Source organism: Asterias rubens, chromosome 1 (assembly GCF_902459465.1).
Source record: "Asterias rubens chromosome 1, eAstRub1.3, whole genome shotgun sequence".
NCBI lineage: Eukaryota > Metazoa > Echinodermata > Asteroidea > Forcipulatida > Asteriidae > Asterias > Asterias rubens.
In genome coordinates this window covers 16,508,353-16,526,775 of record NC_047062.1, presented here as the reverse complement: position 1 = coordinate 16,526,775, position 18,423 = coordinate 16,508,353, and the positions used below count along the sequence as shown (strand labels likewise).

At 38.4% G+C, this 18,423-nt stretch overlaps 1 protein-coding gene across 8 annotated transcripts in view; it reads left to right on the top strand.

Moving 5' to 3' along the window:
* The window catches only part of LOC117288372 (nesprin-1-like), a 210,338-nt gene that overhangs the window by 84,938 nt on the left and 106,977 nt on the right, over positions 1-18,423 (top strand). For 7 of the 8 annotated variants that reach the window (XM_033769230.1, XM_033769236.1, XM_033769251.1 and 4 more), the window contains 14 exons: positions 381-533; positions 2,083-2,247; positions 2,766-3,095; positions 3,876-4,031; positions 4,474-4,638; positions 5,236-5,562; positions 6,026-6,181; positions 6,599-6,769; positions 8,623-8,976; positions 9,550-9,864; positions 10,362-10,658; positions 15,419-15,534; positions 16,496-16,703; positions 17,831-18,034. In XM_033769230.1, the coding sequence (XP_033625121.1) occupies positions 381-533; positions 2,083-2,247; positions 2,766-3,095; positions 3,876-4,031; positions 4,474-4,638; positions 5,236-5,562; positions 6,026-6,181; positions 6,599-6,769; positions 8,623-8,976; positions 9,550-9,864; positions 10,362-10,658; positions 15,419-15,534; positions 16,496-16,703; positions 17,831-18,034 (3,117 nt within the window). The remainder of the gene's footprint in view (positions 1-380; positions 534-2,082; positions 2,248-2,765; positions 3,096-3,875; positions 4,032-4,473; positions 4,639-5,235; positions 5,563-6,025; positions 6,182-6,598; positions 6,770-8,622; positions 8,977-9,549; positions 9,865-10,361; positions 10,659-15,418; positions 15,535-16,495; positions 16,704-17,830; positions 18,035-18,423) is intronic. The other variant, XM_033769267.1, reaches the window with a different exon arrangement.

The window sequence follows — 18,423 nt, the reverse complement described above, 5'->3', positions numbered from 1 at the left end:
TTTCTATTTCATAGCGCTGCTAACCGCAAGCACACGAAAAAGCATGCTAACCTTCCGGTGCTTACTACACGAAAATTAATGACGTCACAATGCAAATCCACGGTAAACACGCAAACCTGTGAAATACGCTAAGGCTTAAGCAAGTTTTTCTGCTACAGTAAGCACGCAAATTTGCTTACCGTTAAGCAGTGAATGAAATTGGGCCCTGATTGATTTTGATTGACCCAAAAAAGTAGCAGATAAAAAGTGGCCTTTGATTCACTGCTCTCTGGAAAAAAAAGACAACAATTTAGAAATTTTTCTCTTCCAAAAACCAATGTTGAAACCGTCCATTTGATGCTATGTAAAACTCATCCATTTATCCGTTTGTATCATTGCAGAGCTTGGCAGATGACATAGCCATCCAGAATGATTCTCTGGAGTCTCTCTTGGCTGGAGCTAAAGAGTTGGAGAGACTGACCGAACAGGAATCGGTCAATGAGAAGATGGCTCAGATCACTCATCAGCACAATACACTGGTTAAAGCAGCCCAGGTGAGACTAAGCATTATATTGATTGCAAAAGGGTTTGGTAATAGGAGACTTTCCAACGCTAGGTGCTGCCACCTACCGGCCATACCGGGTAAATTTCCATTGTTTACGTAGTTCTGAACATGCGCATAATTCTGAGAACAATGGATTTACCCGGTAAGTCTGCTGCCCTCTATCGTCCCAGAAAGTCTCCCATTAGTATATACTTGTGGTAATGAAACCAAGGATGCCTTGTAAGTGAACTTAATCACTGAAGCTCACAAGCAAGAGAGACCTTATAATTATCAGTGCTTGCTATGTGCACCAGAAACATCGCGTTTAAAGGATCGCGTTGCCATGGATCGGTCGGGTTGGTCTTTGAAAAGCGTTTGAAACCGTTTGTTATGAAATGCAAATAGTGAAATGGATATTTTGAAAGTAGAATATAATGATCCACACAAACATGCACGGTTTTTCCTTTACATTGCGAAGAAACATGGTCGGCCATTTTGTGGGGTCAAAATTTTGACTCCATGAAATGGCCGACCGTGTTAGTTCGCAACATAAAAGGAAAACCATGCAGTTTTGAGTGATACTTGTGTGGATCATTATATTATACTTTTAAAATATCTTTCTAATATGCATATCAAAACAAACGGTTTCTAATGCTTTTCAAAGACCAACCTGACCGATCCAAGGCAATGTGTTCCTTTAAAGGAACACGTTGCCTATGATCGGTCGAGTTGGTGTATAAAAAGCGTTTGTTTCCGTTTGTTATAAAATGCATGTGGGTAGAAAGATGTTGTAAAAGTAGATCCACACAAACATGCCTCGAAATTGCACGGTTTTCCTTTTACCTCGTCGACTAACACGGTCGGCCATTTATGGGAGTCAAATTTTTGACTCCCATAAATGGCCGACCGTGTTAGTTCGCAAAGTAAAAGGAAAACCACGCAATTTTGAGGCAAACTTGGTGGATCATTGTATTCTACTTTTAAAACATCTTTCCAACCATATGCATTTTATAAAAAACGGTTACAGACGCTTTTTATAGACCAACTCGTCCGATCCAAGGCAACGTGTTCCTTTAACCACTACACTTCCACGATAAGTGTTCTGGGTTCTTTATGTGCACTACCAATCCTAGTTTGCTTTGTCCTGTGGCTTCATGTCCCATCCAAAGGACATACCAAATATGGTGAAGTAACATGTTCGAGGACACAAGTGTCATGATCAGGACTCGAACCCCCTCTCTGCTGATCAGAAACATCAGAGCTTGAGTCCGATATTCTCAAACACTCGGCCTCGACACGCCACATGTCGGCATCCTAATAATTTCCACACAAGTAAAAGTAGAAGTTAACACAGTTGTGAGAGTTCAAGTTACAGCCGTGTAGAAAGGATTTATCAGACATAGTTCTTAAAATTTTCGTTCTGCAAAAATGGATTTGAAACTATCAATGTTTTAATTAATTTTGCTTTTAAAAATGTGTATGATGTTTTTTTCCGATGGATGCTAGTGGTATTAAAAATAAATTTTTACTAAATTTGTTTGAAATCATTTTAAAATCAGATGGCAGTTGACACCACATCAAAGAGAGTGACAAACCACCAAGAGTACGATGACCTCAGCAGAGCTCTCTGCAATTGGTTGGCATCAACCAATCAGGGACTGACAGACAACAGTAGTCTAGCAGGTACTAAGGAAACGCTACAGCAGAGATCTGCCAATTTGAAGGTTAGGTTTTTTTTTTAATTCTTGTGTGCTGTTTTATCAAACCCTAATGTTTCTATGTAGTAAGCAGAGCACAGATGGTTTTAGGAATGAATTAAATGGCCCAGTGACCAGAGGTAATAATGTTGGAAGCGATTTGAGATGCCCTTCCAATTTGATAGTTAGGTTTTTGAAATTCTTGTGTGCTGTTTTACCAAACCCTAATGTTTCTATGTAGCAAGCAGTCACTGACCAATCATGCAAGAAACGTGTAAAATATCTAGAAATTTTTTGTTTAAATTTCATTTGGTGGTTTCTGTACACATCTGTATACTCCCCAGGGAGCTTGGATGGTTTAAGGAATGAATAAAATGGCCCAGTGACGAGGGGTAATAATTTTTGAAGCGCTTCCAGACGACCCTTCGGGTGTGTAAAGCGCTATATAAAATAATGATTACTATTGTTATCTTGTCTTTTAAAGAAACCATATAGTTATTTTTGAATTAATAATTTAATAATCCTCTGGTTGACTCCCCCAACAGGCTTTACAATCTGACATTCCTTCATTTGAGGCCAAGCTACTACACCCTACACAGTCCCTCGGCAACCAACTCCTCACCGAAACCTCCCCTGCTGGCTGCAACTCAATCCAGCAAGAACTGGATCAATGCGGTCTAGACTGGTCCACTCTGGTCAGGGAGTCAGACAACACAACTGAGTCTCTACAGGAAGCTATCCATGAATGGGAGGAGTTTGAAGGGGAGTATGGGGTGCTGATTGAACGTCTTGATGATGCTGAGGCTAAGATGTGTCAAGAGTTGGAGATGAAGAAGGATGTGACTGAGAAACAGGACCAGCTGAATTATTATCAGGTAAACTATTAAATTTACCTTAAATTCATGGGTGAGAATAATAATAACAACAACAATAATTAGCTTTAAAAGAAGTAGAAAAGATCAAAAGTACCAAGACCTGGCCAGGGAACGTCGTAAGATTTGGCAGGTGAAAGTTAAATCAGTACCTGTGGCGGTTTTGGTGCACTTTGCACCATTCCCAAGCCCCGGGGAAAATCTAGAAGAAATAGGCACAACTGTGAGGATAGATCTGTTACAGAAGGCAACGCTTTTGGGAACAGCAAGGAGCATGTGAAAGACCCTAGAGATCTAATACTATGGGACGAGGAGTTACCGGCACAACAAAAATCGTTTGCAGTACCCTGTAGCCACCGGGCAATCTCGGTGGTCTAGTTGGTTTGACACTGCTCTAGAACTGCAAAGGTTGTGGGTTCGAATCCCACCCAAGTAATATGCCTGTGATTTTTTTTCACAGATTTCGGGTAAGTGTTGAGTATACAGTGCTGACACACATTGTGTATATTGGTAACAAATGATAACTAGATTTTATATAGCACTTTATCTAGGGACATCTCAAAGCGCCTATCATTATTTAGTTACAGAGAGGTTTTTGAACTTCAACCTGTGTGTATATATTTCCATATTAATCAAATATGAATACTTGTGTGCATCAAATTTGACTTCTGCTAGGAATATCAGTATGTACTTCCTATCAACATTTCTGAAAAATCAACTGGAAATAAATTTGTTTTGCACTGTATGCAGTTAACTATTTCTTGGGTATCTTTGTGTTTTTAGAGCGTACATGATGACATACTTAGCCTGGAGACCCCTCTGAGTGCCACAGCAATGTGTGCTGAGCCCATCATTCATAACAATCCAATGGATTCAACAGTCAGTGGACAGGTATCCCAGGCTAGGTCTCGCAACCAGATGCTCATTAACAATGCCAAGGTAAATATTGCATGTTTTTCACAGTTTCAAGGAATGTTAAATGAAATTTAAATTAAGATGTGATTTTATCACCCACAGTTGGCAGCCTTGTTCATTATAATTTGCCATAAATTTGTTGTTTTTGGAATTAATTCATCTTCTTCTCAAAGTTTTGATAAACATTTAAATGTATTTTAATGTTTTTGTGATATTTATATTTTTTTATACAAATTTTCATTCTTTATGATTAACTCAGTGACAAATTTGTTTGACAAATAAACAAACCCAAAGAAAGATATAAAAAAAACAAGGTCAGAACGTGAAAAACTAGATTGCACGAAAACAATGTGGACAGTCTATTTTGCTTGAAATAGAAGATGAAAGAGACACATGTTATAAAGAATATTATTTGTAAACCCACTGTGATATCCATATTCATAAAATCCACTACTGCTTCCCACAGGCCACATTGAAGCTATGTCAAGAGAGGGTTGAAGATCATCAAGTCTTGAATCAATCATTAGAGGAGACAAGTGAACATCTTGAGGAGGCAGAGGAACGATTGAAACCTCTTAAAGATCTCTCAGGAGACAGATCATCCATTGATGAGAAACTGATGGCTGTGGAGGTAGGTTACAACAGCAACCAAGACTTATTACTCAGTCGATATTTTGAATTTCCAACCTGTAAAAAATCATCGTGTGTAGGATTTTAAACTTTGCAAGGTGGGAGTATATTAATCTGGGGTGCGTTTTGGCGGTCGTAACCAATAACTGTTTCGGTCATTAACCAATGGGCAACTCAACCGAAACAGTTGTTGGTTACGACTGCCAAAGCGCACCCCAGGTGAGGTTTGCAGTAGCACCATATGTAAATCTCCTTATTGTGTGTTGGACTACTCAAAAAAGATTTTTACAAGGTGCCATCAAGATGATGGTCTACGAGCAAAAATAAGGCCGACAAATAAATAAAGAGATTGAGTGAGACAAACCTTAATGGTTTTTTGTCTGGCAAACATTCCTGCAAGCAAGTTATGAGTAATAAAGTACTGATAATACAGAGACAGTGCTAACACAATGGTAAAAGGGGTAAAACACAATGTAGTTATCTTTTTCCCCGATGCAAATTTCCATCTATTAAATTCCATATTCATATTACCTTTTAAAAATTGGAAAAAGAAAGAAAAAAGAGAACCATTTGTCAAACCCTTTTGACCTCTTTACAGTCATTGGGAAACAGCCTCACCGACTACGAATCCCAAGTCCATCAAACCTCGGACCAAGGTCACCACGTCTTGCCCCAGACCTCACCTGAAGGTCAAGAGGTCATCCAAGGTCAGCTGTCTGACCTATCAGCGTTGTTGACCTCTGTGGTGCATGGAGTGAAGGATACCAATAAGGCGTTGGTTGAGAGGCTGAGATGTTGGAGTGAGTACGAGACGGTGGAGGAGGAGTTTGCCGCCTGGCTGAAGGAGATGGAGAAGATTCTTGAAGAGGAGCCGCAGAAGAGGGCGGATCTTGGAGACAAGAAGAGCCAGTTGGAGAGATACAAGGTAAGAGATAACAACAATTGACCTTTGTCATAGTTTCATTTCATCCTATTATTTTAAAAAATACTTTCACATTAAAGACAACTACATAAGATTGGTTCAAAGCTCACTGACTATGTAACATTTGTATCCTACCCTCAATATACTTTTTTAGGGGAAACACAATCAGAGTCGAGGAGCCAGGATTTGAAGACCTCCTAAAATCATTTTTATTTGAAATTGCCACATATCGTATCAGTGCAAAAATTTTGTATCTCCTAAAATAGCACTTAAGTTTTTATAGCCCGGATGGACTCGCATAACAATGACGAGCCGCAATAAAACATTTTTGCAACATTCAGAACATTCAGGCTTCTAACTAAATTCATGTAAAACGATTTACCCGAAGCCGGAACCTTGTTTCAAGTTACGTACATGTGCCCCCGCATTTCCTCCTAAGCTTTTTATCTATCTCTCTGTCATACAGGCCCTAGAGAGTGAAATTACTTCCCATAGCATCAATCTTGAAGACATGGGTCAGAAAGCTCAGAAGCTTCTTGAGTACGACACGGGAGACATGAATGTAGAAGAGCTGACTGATTCACTCAGAGCTCGTTACCAGGCACTCTGCATCAGATCAAAGGTAATGTATTAAGCTCTTGCAATCTTAGGCTGTGTCCGAAGCAGCCACAGCTATGGCTAGATCGGTGAGTCTGTCAGTGTTGAAAAATAGGCTGAAGTGAACGATCTAACTGTAGCCGAAGCTGCCGTTTTGGACACAGCCTAAGGACTCTATAGACTGCCACCATTTTGTCATGTTCCCTGTATCCAGTAACAGTAATGGATGCTAATATCCATTGTTTTAAAAGGAACCAGACTATTTGTCCTTTTGGCCTCCAAATTAAACCTCCTTCGGAAAAAAAGAAAGTTCTAAATTTTGTTTGAACAATTTCACTTTATAGTTTTGTAAGAGGTTTTATTACAATGGCACTAGATGTTAAAAATCTTAACATTTTTCTCACCTTTTTATAAACAAGTCCAACATTGTTTTTGGTTGCAGGATGTGACGGACACGCTGACACACAGTGTGATGGAGCACCAGGGTTATCAGGATGCACTCGAGGAGGCTGAGAGGGCGCTGTTTGACATTTCACAGCAGCTCACCGTCCAGGGGTCTCTACCAGAGGGAGAGAGCTTGGAGGATAATCAGCAACAACTATCACAACTACAGGTAAGTTACAGTTACGTGTAGCTGTATAAAATGTTACAAATTACAGGCATGTGATTGTACAGATTTTTTTCCTGATTTCATGTTTTTTTTTTTTCTGGAAGGAAGTAAGGCAACTATCAAACTGAGAAAGAAATGGCCCACATTGTGTCAAAACCTAAAGTTTTGAATTTTCGGTGATGCATAGAGTTCGTAAACCGCCTGAAGTGTAACATCTGAGAGGTTCTTGGTCTAGAATAAGGGGGACCGAGACCCACAAGCCATTTTCCTGGAATTTTCACCTCGGTGCAATTTTATCCCCGGTTGTATAATAACTCTGTTTACAATCTATGTGACACAAATCTGGGGGAAGAAAGTCAAAACGTAAATTGAGTTTGTGTTATTTTTTATAATGTCGTTTGTTAAAGATGAAGTACTTCAATTTTAACCATTGTAATGATAAATGTAATAGTAGCACCTGAAACATGCACTGGTTATGGTTGACTTAATTGTGGATGGATATTTGGTGATTAGAAAAGTTGTTTATGATAACATTTTGGCAATTCTCATTTGAATTATTACAGGCAGCTAACAAACATGCATGTAAAAATCAATACATATAAGTGCTAGTGTGAACAGAATGTAATCTTTCAAATGTTCAAATTTTTAAAAATAACAAAGGCCTAGATTAATAAAATTGCTTCTGCAGAAACTATTGCTTAACAGAAAAACATTTTGCGCAACTTAGACTAAATAATGTCTCTGGCAGCAAGCATCATGAAAAGGGACTAGAAAGCATTAGTTAGCTCAGCAACGTTTGTATAACGAATTATAAAATGAGCATCTTTTTGGGACCGGAAATCCTTTTGGAAAAAAAGCTGTGTGCACATTTGCTTCAATTTGTTGGACCAATAATTGTCATAGTATTTATTCTGCAACATTTAAACATTTTGTTAATATTTTTAGGTCAACAACTTTTTTAATTGAGAATAATTTAACATGATGAAAACTTACTGGACACAATCTGATTGGCCACATTTTCATTTGAGGTCAGGTTGAGTTTAAACCAATTACTGTTTAATCTGGTTAAAACTTTAAGTTGGCTAACTAATGTATGCTAACACTTCCTCTAGATCGTTGGCCAAAATTACAAAAGTATTTTATAAAAATGTAAATAAACACGTTCTAGTTTGAAAACATGTGCTTGTTTTGGCCAATGTTTGCATTGTACCCGTGTGGAATGCACCCAGGTAAACTAGACGTGGAAGTATGGTGACATTTATTTAATGGTAATGCTTTGGCTTTTGGGTTCTCTCTAGCTTTTTCAGACTTTACATTCAACATTAAATGCATGATTTAAACAATCTTATTAAAAAATTCTGTGTTGAAATAAATTTTGCAAATTTGTGCTTAATATTTTTCTTCAGCTTCTTAAAAAAGATTGTTCTAAGGCGTTGAGATGCAATAGTGTTTTGAGAATGGCTCATATTTCTAGCATGTCATCTTCTTTAATGATTGTCTTTTTGTTGGGTTTTAAATCCATGAAGGACATCCGTATTATGAAAAAAGCTATACCTGAAAAAGGACATTGATATAGAAAAACAGCAGAGAACATTTAACTGGTTGTTTACTAATTCTGGATGCAACAAAAACAAACCAGTTTTGCAAAAATCTTTGAGACATGCTTACCAAATTTATATTAACTTTTTTGACGCACTGGTTTTTTATTTTGACTCAGAAATTAAAACAATATTTCTTACTCTTCATCATTGTTTCTATAAATCTTGGTACATGGTTATACTTCTCTAACCATGGGGCATGCACTAACACCCCCCAACCATCTCTACCACTCCCCTTCCCCCTTCTAATCTTCACAGGGAATCATGCGACAAATCACTGCATGCTCTGCCAAACTAGACCATGCCTCTGTGGCCAGTAACCCTCTCACAAGCTCCGCCCAGGCCACGCCCGCACTAACCCAGCATGTAGAGGCGGAGCTTAAGTCTGTAGAGGAGGGGCTTCAGGCTGTCAATCAAACTGCACTGAGCATACAGACACGCCTGCAAGAGTTGGTTAACCAACAGCAGGTTTATAAGGAGACATTGCAGACATGTGCTGACTGGTTACAGGTGACTCAAGAAGGGTGGAGCCAAGATGAGGCGGACGGAGAGGCGGAGATTGTCAAGACTGAGGGGCTAGAGGATGCTCAGAATCAGCTGAAGGATCTCCAGGTAACAAACAGAAGTGTGACAACAAGAGATTGTGTATAGTTTGTTAGTAGTCAATATATGTGTCTGTGAATTATCATCAAAAACCTTATCTTAATGTTGGGTGTCTCAGTCTAGTTCACTGGACCTAAGCTTTAGTGTTGTTAGCAGCAGAGTGTGGGTTCAAATCCCGGTCCTGACACAATTGTGCCTTTGAGCAAGGCACTTCCATAATTGCTTCGTAAAAAGTTGGGAAGCTTGTGCATTCTGCTTTACTAGCCAAGCTCTTAGTTGACAATACCCATGCCCACATCCTTATGGACTGTGAAGGAGGTAACCCTGTTTCAGCCCCACGAATAGGTGCCAATGTGCCCCTGCCGTAGTTGATTTGGGTCGATAGCCAAAATCATTTAAGTGTAGCCCTCACTTTAAAGTAGCTACTTTGATGTCCTTGTGATGTTACACAATCTCTCATAAAAAGTTCCAATATAAATTTAATTTTTTTCTCATAGAAGTGCCCCTTAACCAGAGAAAATTGCTGTGCCCCTTAAAGAACGAGATTCAACTCCTGAAACGATATTTGATTTATCTCCTTAGTCTTTGTTGGACACTGCCGTGATGCACAACCAGCTTGTACAGGCCGCAGAGGAGGACCTCGAAGACACCAGCGGGGATCCCGCCACGACTCAACTCTCCTCCATTGTCCATCAGCAGTTTACTGTCGTCATCGAAACCATAGAAACACGCATCAGTGTCGCGCAGAAGCTGAGCAGCAAATGGAAGGAGTTGGAGGATCGGAAAGCAGTGTTGAGGGCGTGGTTGGAGAAAGCGAGAGCAATGGAGGAAGAGGAGAGACAGAAGCCAGCGGATCTAGAGGTTGCCAAGGCCAAAGGTCATCTTGAAAAAGTCAAGGTGAGAAAATGGTGTTTGACTACATTTTATCGCCTGCAAGATTGCTGATTGAGTATTTGTAAAATGTAGCTATCCATTTTGTTTTAACACAAGGTGATTAAAATATGATTTCCTATTTTGCAGTTTTTACCATTTAACTGTTAAATTATACTCATAATACTTGTAAAGGGTTTCCAATGTTTTCAATCACAGGATTGGTTAAAATATCTATTAAATCATTTGTGTACCCACTGCCAACACATTGGATTCAAACTGCCTCTAGCCACTGGGCTAGGTCGATGGTCTTGTGGTAGGACATCTGCTCTAGCAATGCAAAGGTTGTGGATTTGTATACCACCGAGTGATTTTTCTGTGGATTTTTTTCACAGAACTCGAGGAAAGTATACAGTTCTTAATACACGTCAGTGTAAGGGTAACAGATTATATTGAAATTAGTATTCTGCTTTGTTATGATGGAAACATTAAACTATTCAAACCTTTTTTATTTTACTCTAAAGGATCAACTGGATGATGTCAAATCCAAACAAGCAGAGCTATCTGAGATCTACTCTGAGCAATCCCACCTCTGCCACCGTCCAGACCCGGATCTTGATTCATTGGACCTAGACATCAAAGACCTAGCTGATGCTGTCCAGCAGCTGACTGAAGCTTGTAAGGAGCAACTAGTTGATGCAGAGAGATATCTAGAGACGAGGATAGCGGTGGAGGAGGTTCTCAATGATGCGGAGCGAGAGATTGCCGAGATGGAGAAGGATGACTTCATGTCCACGCAGGAGAAGTTGCAGAAGCATGAGGTAGGAATTGAATTTTTGTTCATGATTTAAGAAGGAATGGTTCGGGGATAAAAACAATGTGTTTCTTTGTTTGCAATATTTATGTTTTTTAATTACACTGTTTTGGGCAATTTGGTCTATTTATCAAACAAACACACTTCACATGCTATTTGTGCACATGTAATCCAAATTTATCAAGGGGCATGTTTTGATCTCAGCAGGATCAAGTCAAGACATGTGGCTGTATAAATTACAAATGACTCAATGGTTTTTCATTCAAATGTTGCTTTTTATAAATGAATGAAAGGTTTTCATTTATCAAGGGGCATGTTTTGATCTCAGCAGGATCAAGTCAAGACATGTGGCTGTATAAATTACAAATGACTCAATGGTTTTTCATTCAAATGTTGCTTTTTATAAATGAATGAAAGGTTTTCCCAGTGGAAAGGGTGCTGGCCCAACTTTAAAGTTGAAGGAGAGCTTTATGCTGCCACAAGATAGCAAAAAGTTTTGCGATAATTTCTTGCTTGCCCCTTCTCTGTCTATCTGGTTTGATTGATACTCAGTTGTTCCAGCTGTATATTCTGAGAATTTCTTTTTTTACTTCCATGGCTGTTGTGCTACCTGGTATTACAATTAGTTCTTGACTAATTCAAGTAATTTCTCATGGTAGTAAAATGTTTTAAAGTTATATTTAATACCATCAGCTGTGGTCTTGAATAAGGGAATAAAAGGGTAGCAACGTGTTCTTAAACTGCCGCTTAAAACCAGCAGGGTTGTGGCCGTGCGATAAAGGCCCGAGCCGAAGGCCCTCGAGGGCCTTTATCGCACGGCCACGTCCCTGCAAGGTTTTAAACGGCAGTTTTAAATTGAGTCACTTCTCTTTTATTTCCATTCATAAATGCCTTTTTGGTTAAAAGGCGTAAAGTAAGAAACTCTGTAAAACTTATCCGTTTTCTGACGTCCTTGAGCTCTGTATGTGTGTTGCATCTTTATGACTGAGACAGTTTCGGATATGCATTCGTGTGCGTAGTATGCATCTAAACTTATCCGAAAACAACCGGTTATAAACAGCTCAAGCTGGTCATTATTAACCGTTTAAACACCCCCACGTGACGCACTCTCCACCAATAGGAATAGCGAAACTGTCTGAGGTATTTATGAATGATAGATAAAAAATGCAATCCTGCAATATTATTTCATGTCAAAGCGTTCTCCCTAAACAGCAGTTCAGATGCTACTTAAAGCATCTCAGGCCTAGTGTAAAATCACTCCAAGTGGTCAACCTGGCTAGTTCAGTGTTGAAAAGAATCCCTACTTTATATGAAATATGGACTTGTGAAAAAGATGGTGGAATAACGAAATGGCGTTCTAACTGGTGTCGCTGGCTAGTCACTTAAAAAAAGGTTAAGGATTAACCCTAATGTGTGAATGCAACTACACAGACATACATGTACAGTTAGTTAAGTGGGTTTTTTTTTTTGTTTTTTTTTTAAATCAATTACAATATTGGTTTATTTTATTTAAAAAAAACATCACCAAATAAAAAGTCAAAGACTAAGGGAATTTGGTTTACAATAAGATTACATTAAAAATATGTTAAATACAAAATTAAAAAGTTTACTTGAGTGAAACAGGAATGAAGAAAGCAGCATTAAAAAAAACAAAAAAAAAAAAAAAACTGGTGGACACAAGTTAAAAAGGAAACAAAAGCAAATACAATACAAAGTGAACCGATGCTACCACATATGACCCATTCAGTTAAATGGTTTAAAATAGTCAGTCAACTAACTGGAAAATGTACAAAGAGTAGGAGGGTTAATACCTGATGAGATTCAACAAGATGTAAGCAGGAAAGTTTGGGCTACAAATCACTTTATTAAGGGAAAAAGATGACATGTAAAACGATAGCCATTAAGTTCAATTTGATCTATGTATTGATAGACTGTGTAGGTATTTTGTATTTAAATGTTTGGTTTTGCGAAAGTGTGTGATTTGGTTTCCTTTACATATTAAAAAGAATGTATTTGGGAACCCAAGGGGCCCCATAATATTTGAATGTGCATAGTGAGCTTTAATGAGCAATGCAAGCTGTTTGCAGACATTGACCTCAGTGAGGGCGTTGGGTTGCAATGCCATATGCAAGGGTTCTTACTGCTTCTTATTTTATAACATGTTTGTTCGAATCAATTTAACGGAATGGAGATATTTCTTCTTTCAAAAACATAAACTTTACTGCCCTTTTTTTAATTTTTTAGCTTTAGGCTGTTTTTCCTTGTTTTTCTTTAAAATGTTTCTCCTTTGTAAGACTGATTTGCATTCTGTTTGTTACCTTTACAATCCCCTTCACTCCCAAAAAGTGTTATTTCTTTTAAATAATATTTACTAAATTACTCCAACCCTTCCAAGCTGCCATAATATTATCACATACAACAAAAGTTATGTTCAAAAATTTCATGGAAAATCACTCTGTGTGGAAATAATTTAAAATTACATGTGTTCCTTTTCTGGAATCCAAACACTTAAGTCTTCGATCCATTCTCAAGTGAGATTCTTCCTACATCGCTTAAGAAGGACATCATTTTCCCCTCACAAGACTTAAAATAATCAATGTGCTCTTTGCAAAGTTTTGCAAGTCTATTGTACTCTAGTGTCACTCACCAATCAATACAGTATGTAGGAGAAATAAAGCAGCCATTTCTTCACTACATGATCGTACTTTTTTACCTGATAATGTAGTGGGTTGATCAATATTTAGATTCTTATCCACTGCACACATTCAGTAGCAGACAACTCTATTGTGTGATCTGTACTTGTCAAACAGCCCACCTCTTATTGGCTTAGCTGGCTTTACAGACAAGCCTACAATAGCCACGGGTATTTGCATATAGCTGATGGCGGGGACTTGAGATGGATTTTTTGTATATGGAGGGAAAAGTTGTTTACAATTTGTTCGGCGCTGTCAGAGTTACGACATGATGTAGAGAAGAGAGATCACATGTTGGTTGGTGGAGACATTGTGAATGATGTTGGTGATCCGTTCAGAAGAACTGACAAACCAAGAATGTCTTGTTGGAGAGATGAAGGAGACTGGATGTAAAAATTTTGAAAAGATATGCAGCAATTTTGGTTTGGAACTTTGGTGAAATAAACAGCAATTGGAACTTTGGTGAAATGAACAGCATTTGGAACTTTGGTGAAATTAACAGCAATTGGAATGCGGAACTATGAAGAAATTGACAGCATTTTTAATACGGAACTGTGTGGAAATGAACAGCAAGTTGAATGTGGAACTGAACAGCAAGTTGAATGTGGAACTGAACAGCAAGTTAAATGTGGAACTGTGGTGAACTAAACAAACAGCAAGTTGAATGTGGAACTGTGGTGTACTAGACAGCATGTTGAATGTGAAACTGTGGTGAACTAAACAGCACCTTGAATGTGGAACAATGGGAAAATAAACGGCAATTTGAATGTGGAACTGTGCTAAAATGAACAGGATTTTGAACGAGCAGCTGTGGTGAAATTAGCATCATTTTGAATGTGGAAATCTGTTGGACTAAACCAGAATGAATGTGGAATTCAGATGAATTGAACAGCAACTTGGATATCTTACAGTGCTGTTCAAATGAGACTTCCAGCTCTTGTGTTAAATGTCGTTCTCCAGACCGACTCTACTATGTTATTGTGCGCGGCGACATGACAACGCTTTTGTTGGAACATTTGTTCAGTCTTGACTCCCTTGGATAGTACTAACCCAAGGATAACCCACACTGATCACCATGGGTGCAGCAGAGAGCAGTTCATCAACATCCCCCAGAGGAAGTGTACCACATCTTGGCTTCTCAAAAATTGATAACAAACTCAAAAGAAGGGTCAGAAATACTTCAAATACCTCTTTGATTTATTGTGTACACTGTTTGGACACTATTCTTCATCTACCAGGGACCAAGTTCATAGAGCTGCTCATAGAGTTCATAGAGCAAGTTCATAAGCGCAACTTTAAGCTGAAGCAATTTTGATTACAAATAAAATACAATATCACACAAATTATTTGTTCCTAATGTCCTGCTTATTTTGCTTAGCTTGAAATATTTAAGCTAGATTTTCTGCTTGAGAAGCTCTGTTTAGAGCTGCTTAAGCAGGAAATATGGCTTCAAACATCCTGCTAAGCAAAAGTTAACAGGAAACCAGAAAAAATAGTACGTATGAAATGTTATTTTGGCTGGTACGTGGTGACATAGTTAGTGGAAGCAACATTTTTTTTTTTACTTGGCTAAATGTTTTGCTTTAGCAACTCTTTGAAATTGGGCCTAGTTAGAAATACACAATGTTGTTGACATTCGTTGCACATTTGTGACCCACTCTGTGAAAATGAGTCACATGTCGCCCAATGCATTATTATTATTTTTTTCTTTCTTTTTAAGATCTATAGTTGCATGGTTAACCTGTAGAACACTTACTTTTAGGCAATAAAGCTATGAATACAACAGTTTTGTGGTCATACTTATGTCTAATTTGTATCCCTTTGCACGAAATGGTAGTTTAAAATATCATTTTACTTTCAAATGGGAGTAACTCAGCAACGCGATACACCCCAAAGCTTAGACATATTCCAAATTACTGCTGCTGATGTGTTCTTTCCAGCCATGCATATAACTAAATTCTTGAAATTGCCTACCTGTGACTCATTTTCACAGAGCGGGTCACATTTGGTTCACAGTACATTGTATGACAACAAATGATAAAAATGTTTACACTTTCTTGTCTTGACCTTACAGAGAACCGTCTCCCTGTTAGCTGATAGGAAGGAACTGGAAGCTGTAAGAGAATCAACCAAGAAAGTATCTGGATCCACAAGCCCCAGAGAGAGGAATGCTGTGCAGGAGTTCCTCAGGTAAGGCGTTGGAATTAAAATATTGCATCACCTTGTTTTTTAATTGCAAAATAAATCTACTATTAAAGATATTAAGTAGGATTTGAAACTTTGCATGGTGGAAATACGATAGCTTTCTCCAGAAGACGATCAGAGCATACTGATCGAAACATCGAGTTGAAACCAACGGTTCTTTTCAGAACCACCCCAACTCATTAGAGATAGTTATTACATGGTGTTACCACAAACCTTTCTATATTAAAGATATTATAAAGGATTTGTAAGGATAAAAATGATGATGAAGTTTAAAATACTACAATGATTTTTTCTGTGTAAAATGTTTTAGAAACCTGTACCTAAAAAAAAACACCTTAAAACCTTTAAAGCTGATTTGAGTTGTTAGGACAATGTGTTACCATGCTGAAAATTGTGCGTGGTTTTTCACTATTTCCCCCCGACTCCTAATGTTAAAAGATTTACACACTTAACATACATGGTATACAAATGACTTAAACAATTAGTTTTGATCTTGCAGGGCCAGAAATGTTTGAAAACAGTAAAAAAACAATGGTAGGGTTTTCACTATGTTCTTGTGACTCCTATTGCCGATCGAGTTTAAACTTTCACAAGTTTGTTGTTTTACGCTCAAGTTGTGTCAACTAAAATGAGGACACTAGTCTTTAACAATAGCATTCTGCACTTATGCTAAAAATAGAAGCTAAGTACCTGGATCTCAGACAAAAGTGTACTTTAAAGTGGGCTTGTACGTTTAAATTGTATGTTTACACGTGACCATGGAGATAGAAATAGAGTTGCAACAAACTACACACTTTGGTGTGTGGATGGCGCAGTGATTTCGTAGGTTAGGCATGTTTGACAGCCGTGTATTTTAGGCCAAAATGACGTCATTAGTGAGGGGTGCTATTACCAATATTGCCGACTGCTTCAACAAACTACATCATTTCTGTTTTTCTGTTCATAGTGGAAGCACAGAGAGATGGGTAAGTCTCGGCGAGAGAGCCCGGACTGGTACCCACACCCTGCAGCACTCTCTGACAGACTACAATGCCTTCTTAGACAAAGCCAAGGAGTCTAGGATCTGGTTAGCTGAGACTGAGGGGGCGGTAGCCGATGGTTTCCTGATCAGCCCTGGGGTGGAGTCAGCTCAAGAGATGGTAGACGCTAACCAGGTAGGTTGAGTCCTATGTAAGCTGTAGTGATAAAAAAAAAAAGGCTTTGTGTAGCTGGACTGTTTCATGTTAAGTTTCGTTGTGATCCGGTTTGATCTTGAAAACTTTATTTTATTGCTTAGATAATAGTTATCTCTATGAAAGTCTTCCCTGGAAGTTGATCCTTGCAGGAGTATCTCCTATCATTAAAATGAAGCTTGTCAGTCAAGTTTTATCGAGGTGCTTAGAACAAATCTGATAGTTCAGAGCTCATCTCAACTCGCTGCATTGACTCATCCATGTTGAGCAAGTTGCTACTAGTGAAAATTTTGCAAACATACACAGTTAAGTTTTAAACAATCCCACTTCAGTTTCAAACTTACAAGAGACAAACTATGCAACCTAGCAATTAAAATTAAAAAGCAAAAATTTGCGTAATCATCTGATAGCGCCCTCTTTTCAACCAAGTTTGTAAGGCTATGTTTAAACACTCAGACGTGTTTATATCGCATGTTTAATCGTGGCCATGTGGTCTCCTCTTGACCAATCAAAATGTATTAACTGTTCCAGAATGTTTTTATTATTTTCTTAACTTGTTTAAATGTTTTACCACTGTGAATTGCTTGGGACCCTTTGGGTTAAGGTTGCTATATAACAGCTGTTTTATTATTATTATTGTTATTCCAGGTATTGAATAAGGGAATAAAAGAGTAGGCAGGGTCGTGGCCATGTAAGGCAAGGGCCTTTATCGCACGGCCACGACCCTGCAAGGTTTTAAACGGCCGTTTGAGAACAAGTCACTACTCTTATATTGCCATTCATAAATGCCCTTTTGTTAAAAAGCAAAATAATTCCACAATTATAGTTAATGTGACACTGCTTCTTTTGTGAATTTTTTCGAAGTTTGTGAAATTTCAAAAAATTTGAGCCCGTCGCACGGTGTGTGTATACGGGCCTGTTATTACATATTACGCGCTGTAACTAATAGCTATGAATTGCGTTCAGCCGTGTCTTAATCAACCGTTTAAACATCCCCACGTGACACGCTCTCAACCAATAAGAATAGCGAAACTGTCTGGGGTATTTATGAATATTGAATAAAGACTTAATCTAACAGTGCTTTGATTATTTGATCTCATTTCTTCCAGGTCGTGTGTTCAGACATCGCCAGTAAGAAGGCAGTGTTTCTCATCATCAGTGAGCAGGCTGATAAACTCTGCCAAGGTCTAAGCCACAGAGAGAGGGAGACTGTTCAGCATAGCATCCAACAGATCGGTGGGCAGTTAACCTCACTGCAACAAAGGGCACTGACTAAACACAAAATACTACAGACATGTGTCGTCGAGAGAAGGGTATTTATTGACTTCTTATTCTTTTGTTGGATATTTACATTTTATGATTTTCCAATAATTTTTTACAGCGACTAGCCAGCAGGATTAGTTAGCTTGCTGTGTCACTAGTCCACCAGCTTTTCACTAGTCCATGGTTCAATGGTTCATATTAAATATGGCTTCAAGGAATGCTTTTCCACACTGAACTATCCAGCCAGACTACAGCAGCAATTTGATTTTGGAACTTCGGTGAAATAAACTGCGATTCGAAAGTGGAACTTTTGTGAAACAAACATTGAACTAGGAGATGATTTTGACTGGTGGTTAAACTGGCAACTGGCCAGCATACTACTACAACCCGATTATGGTTGATATTAAAATTATCCTTACCTGTTATGGGAGACCAGTTC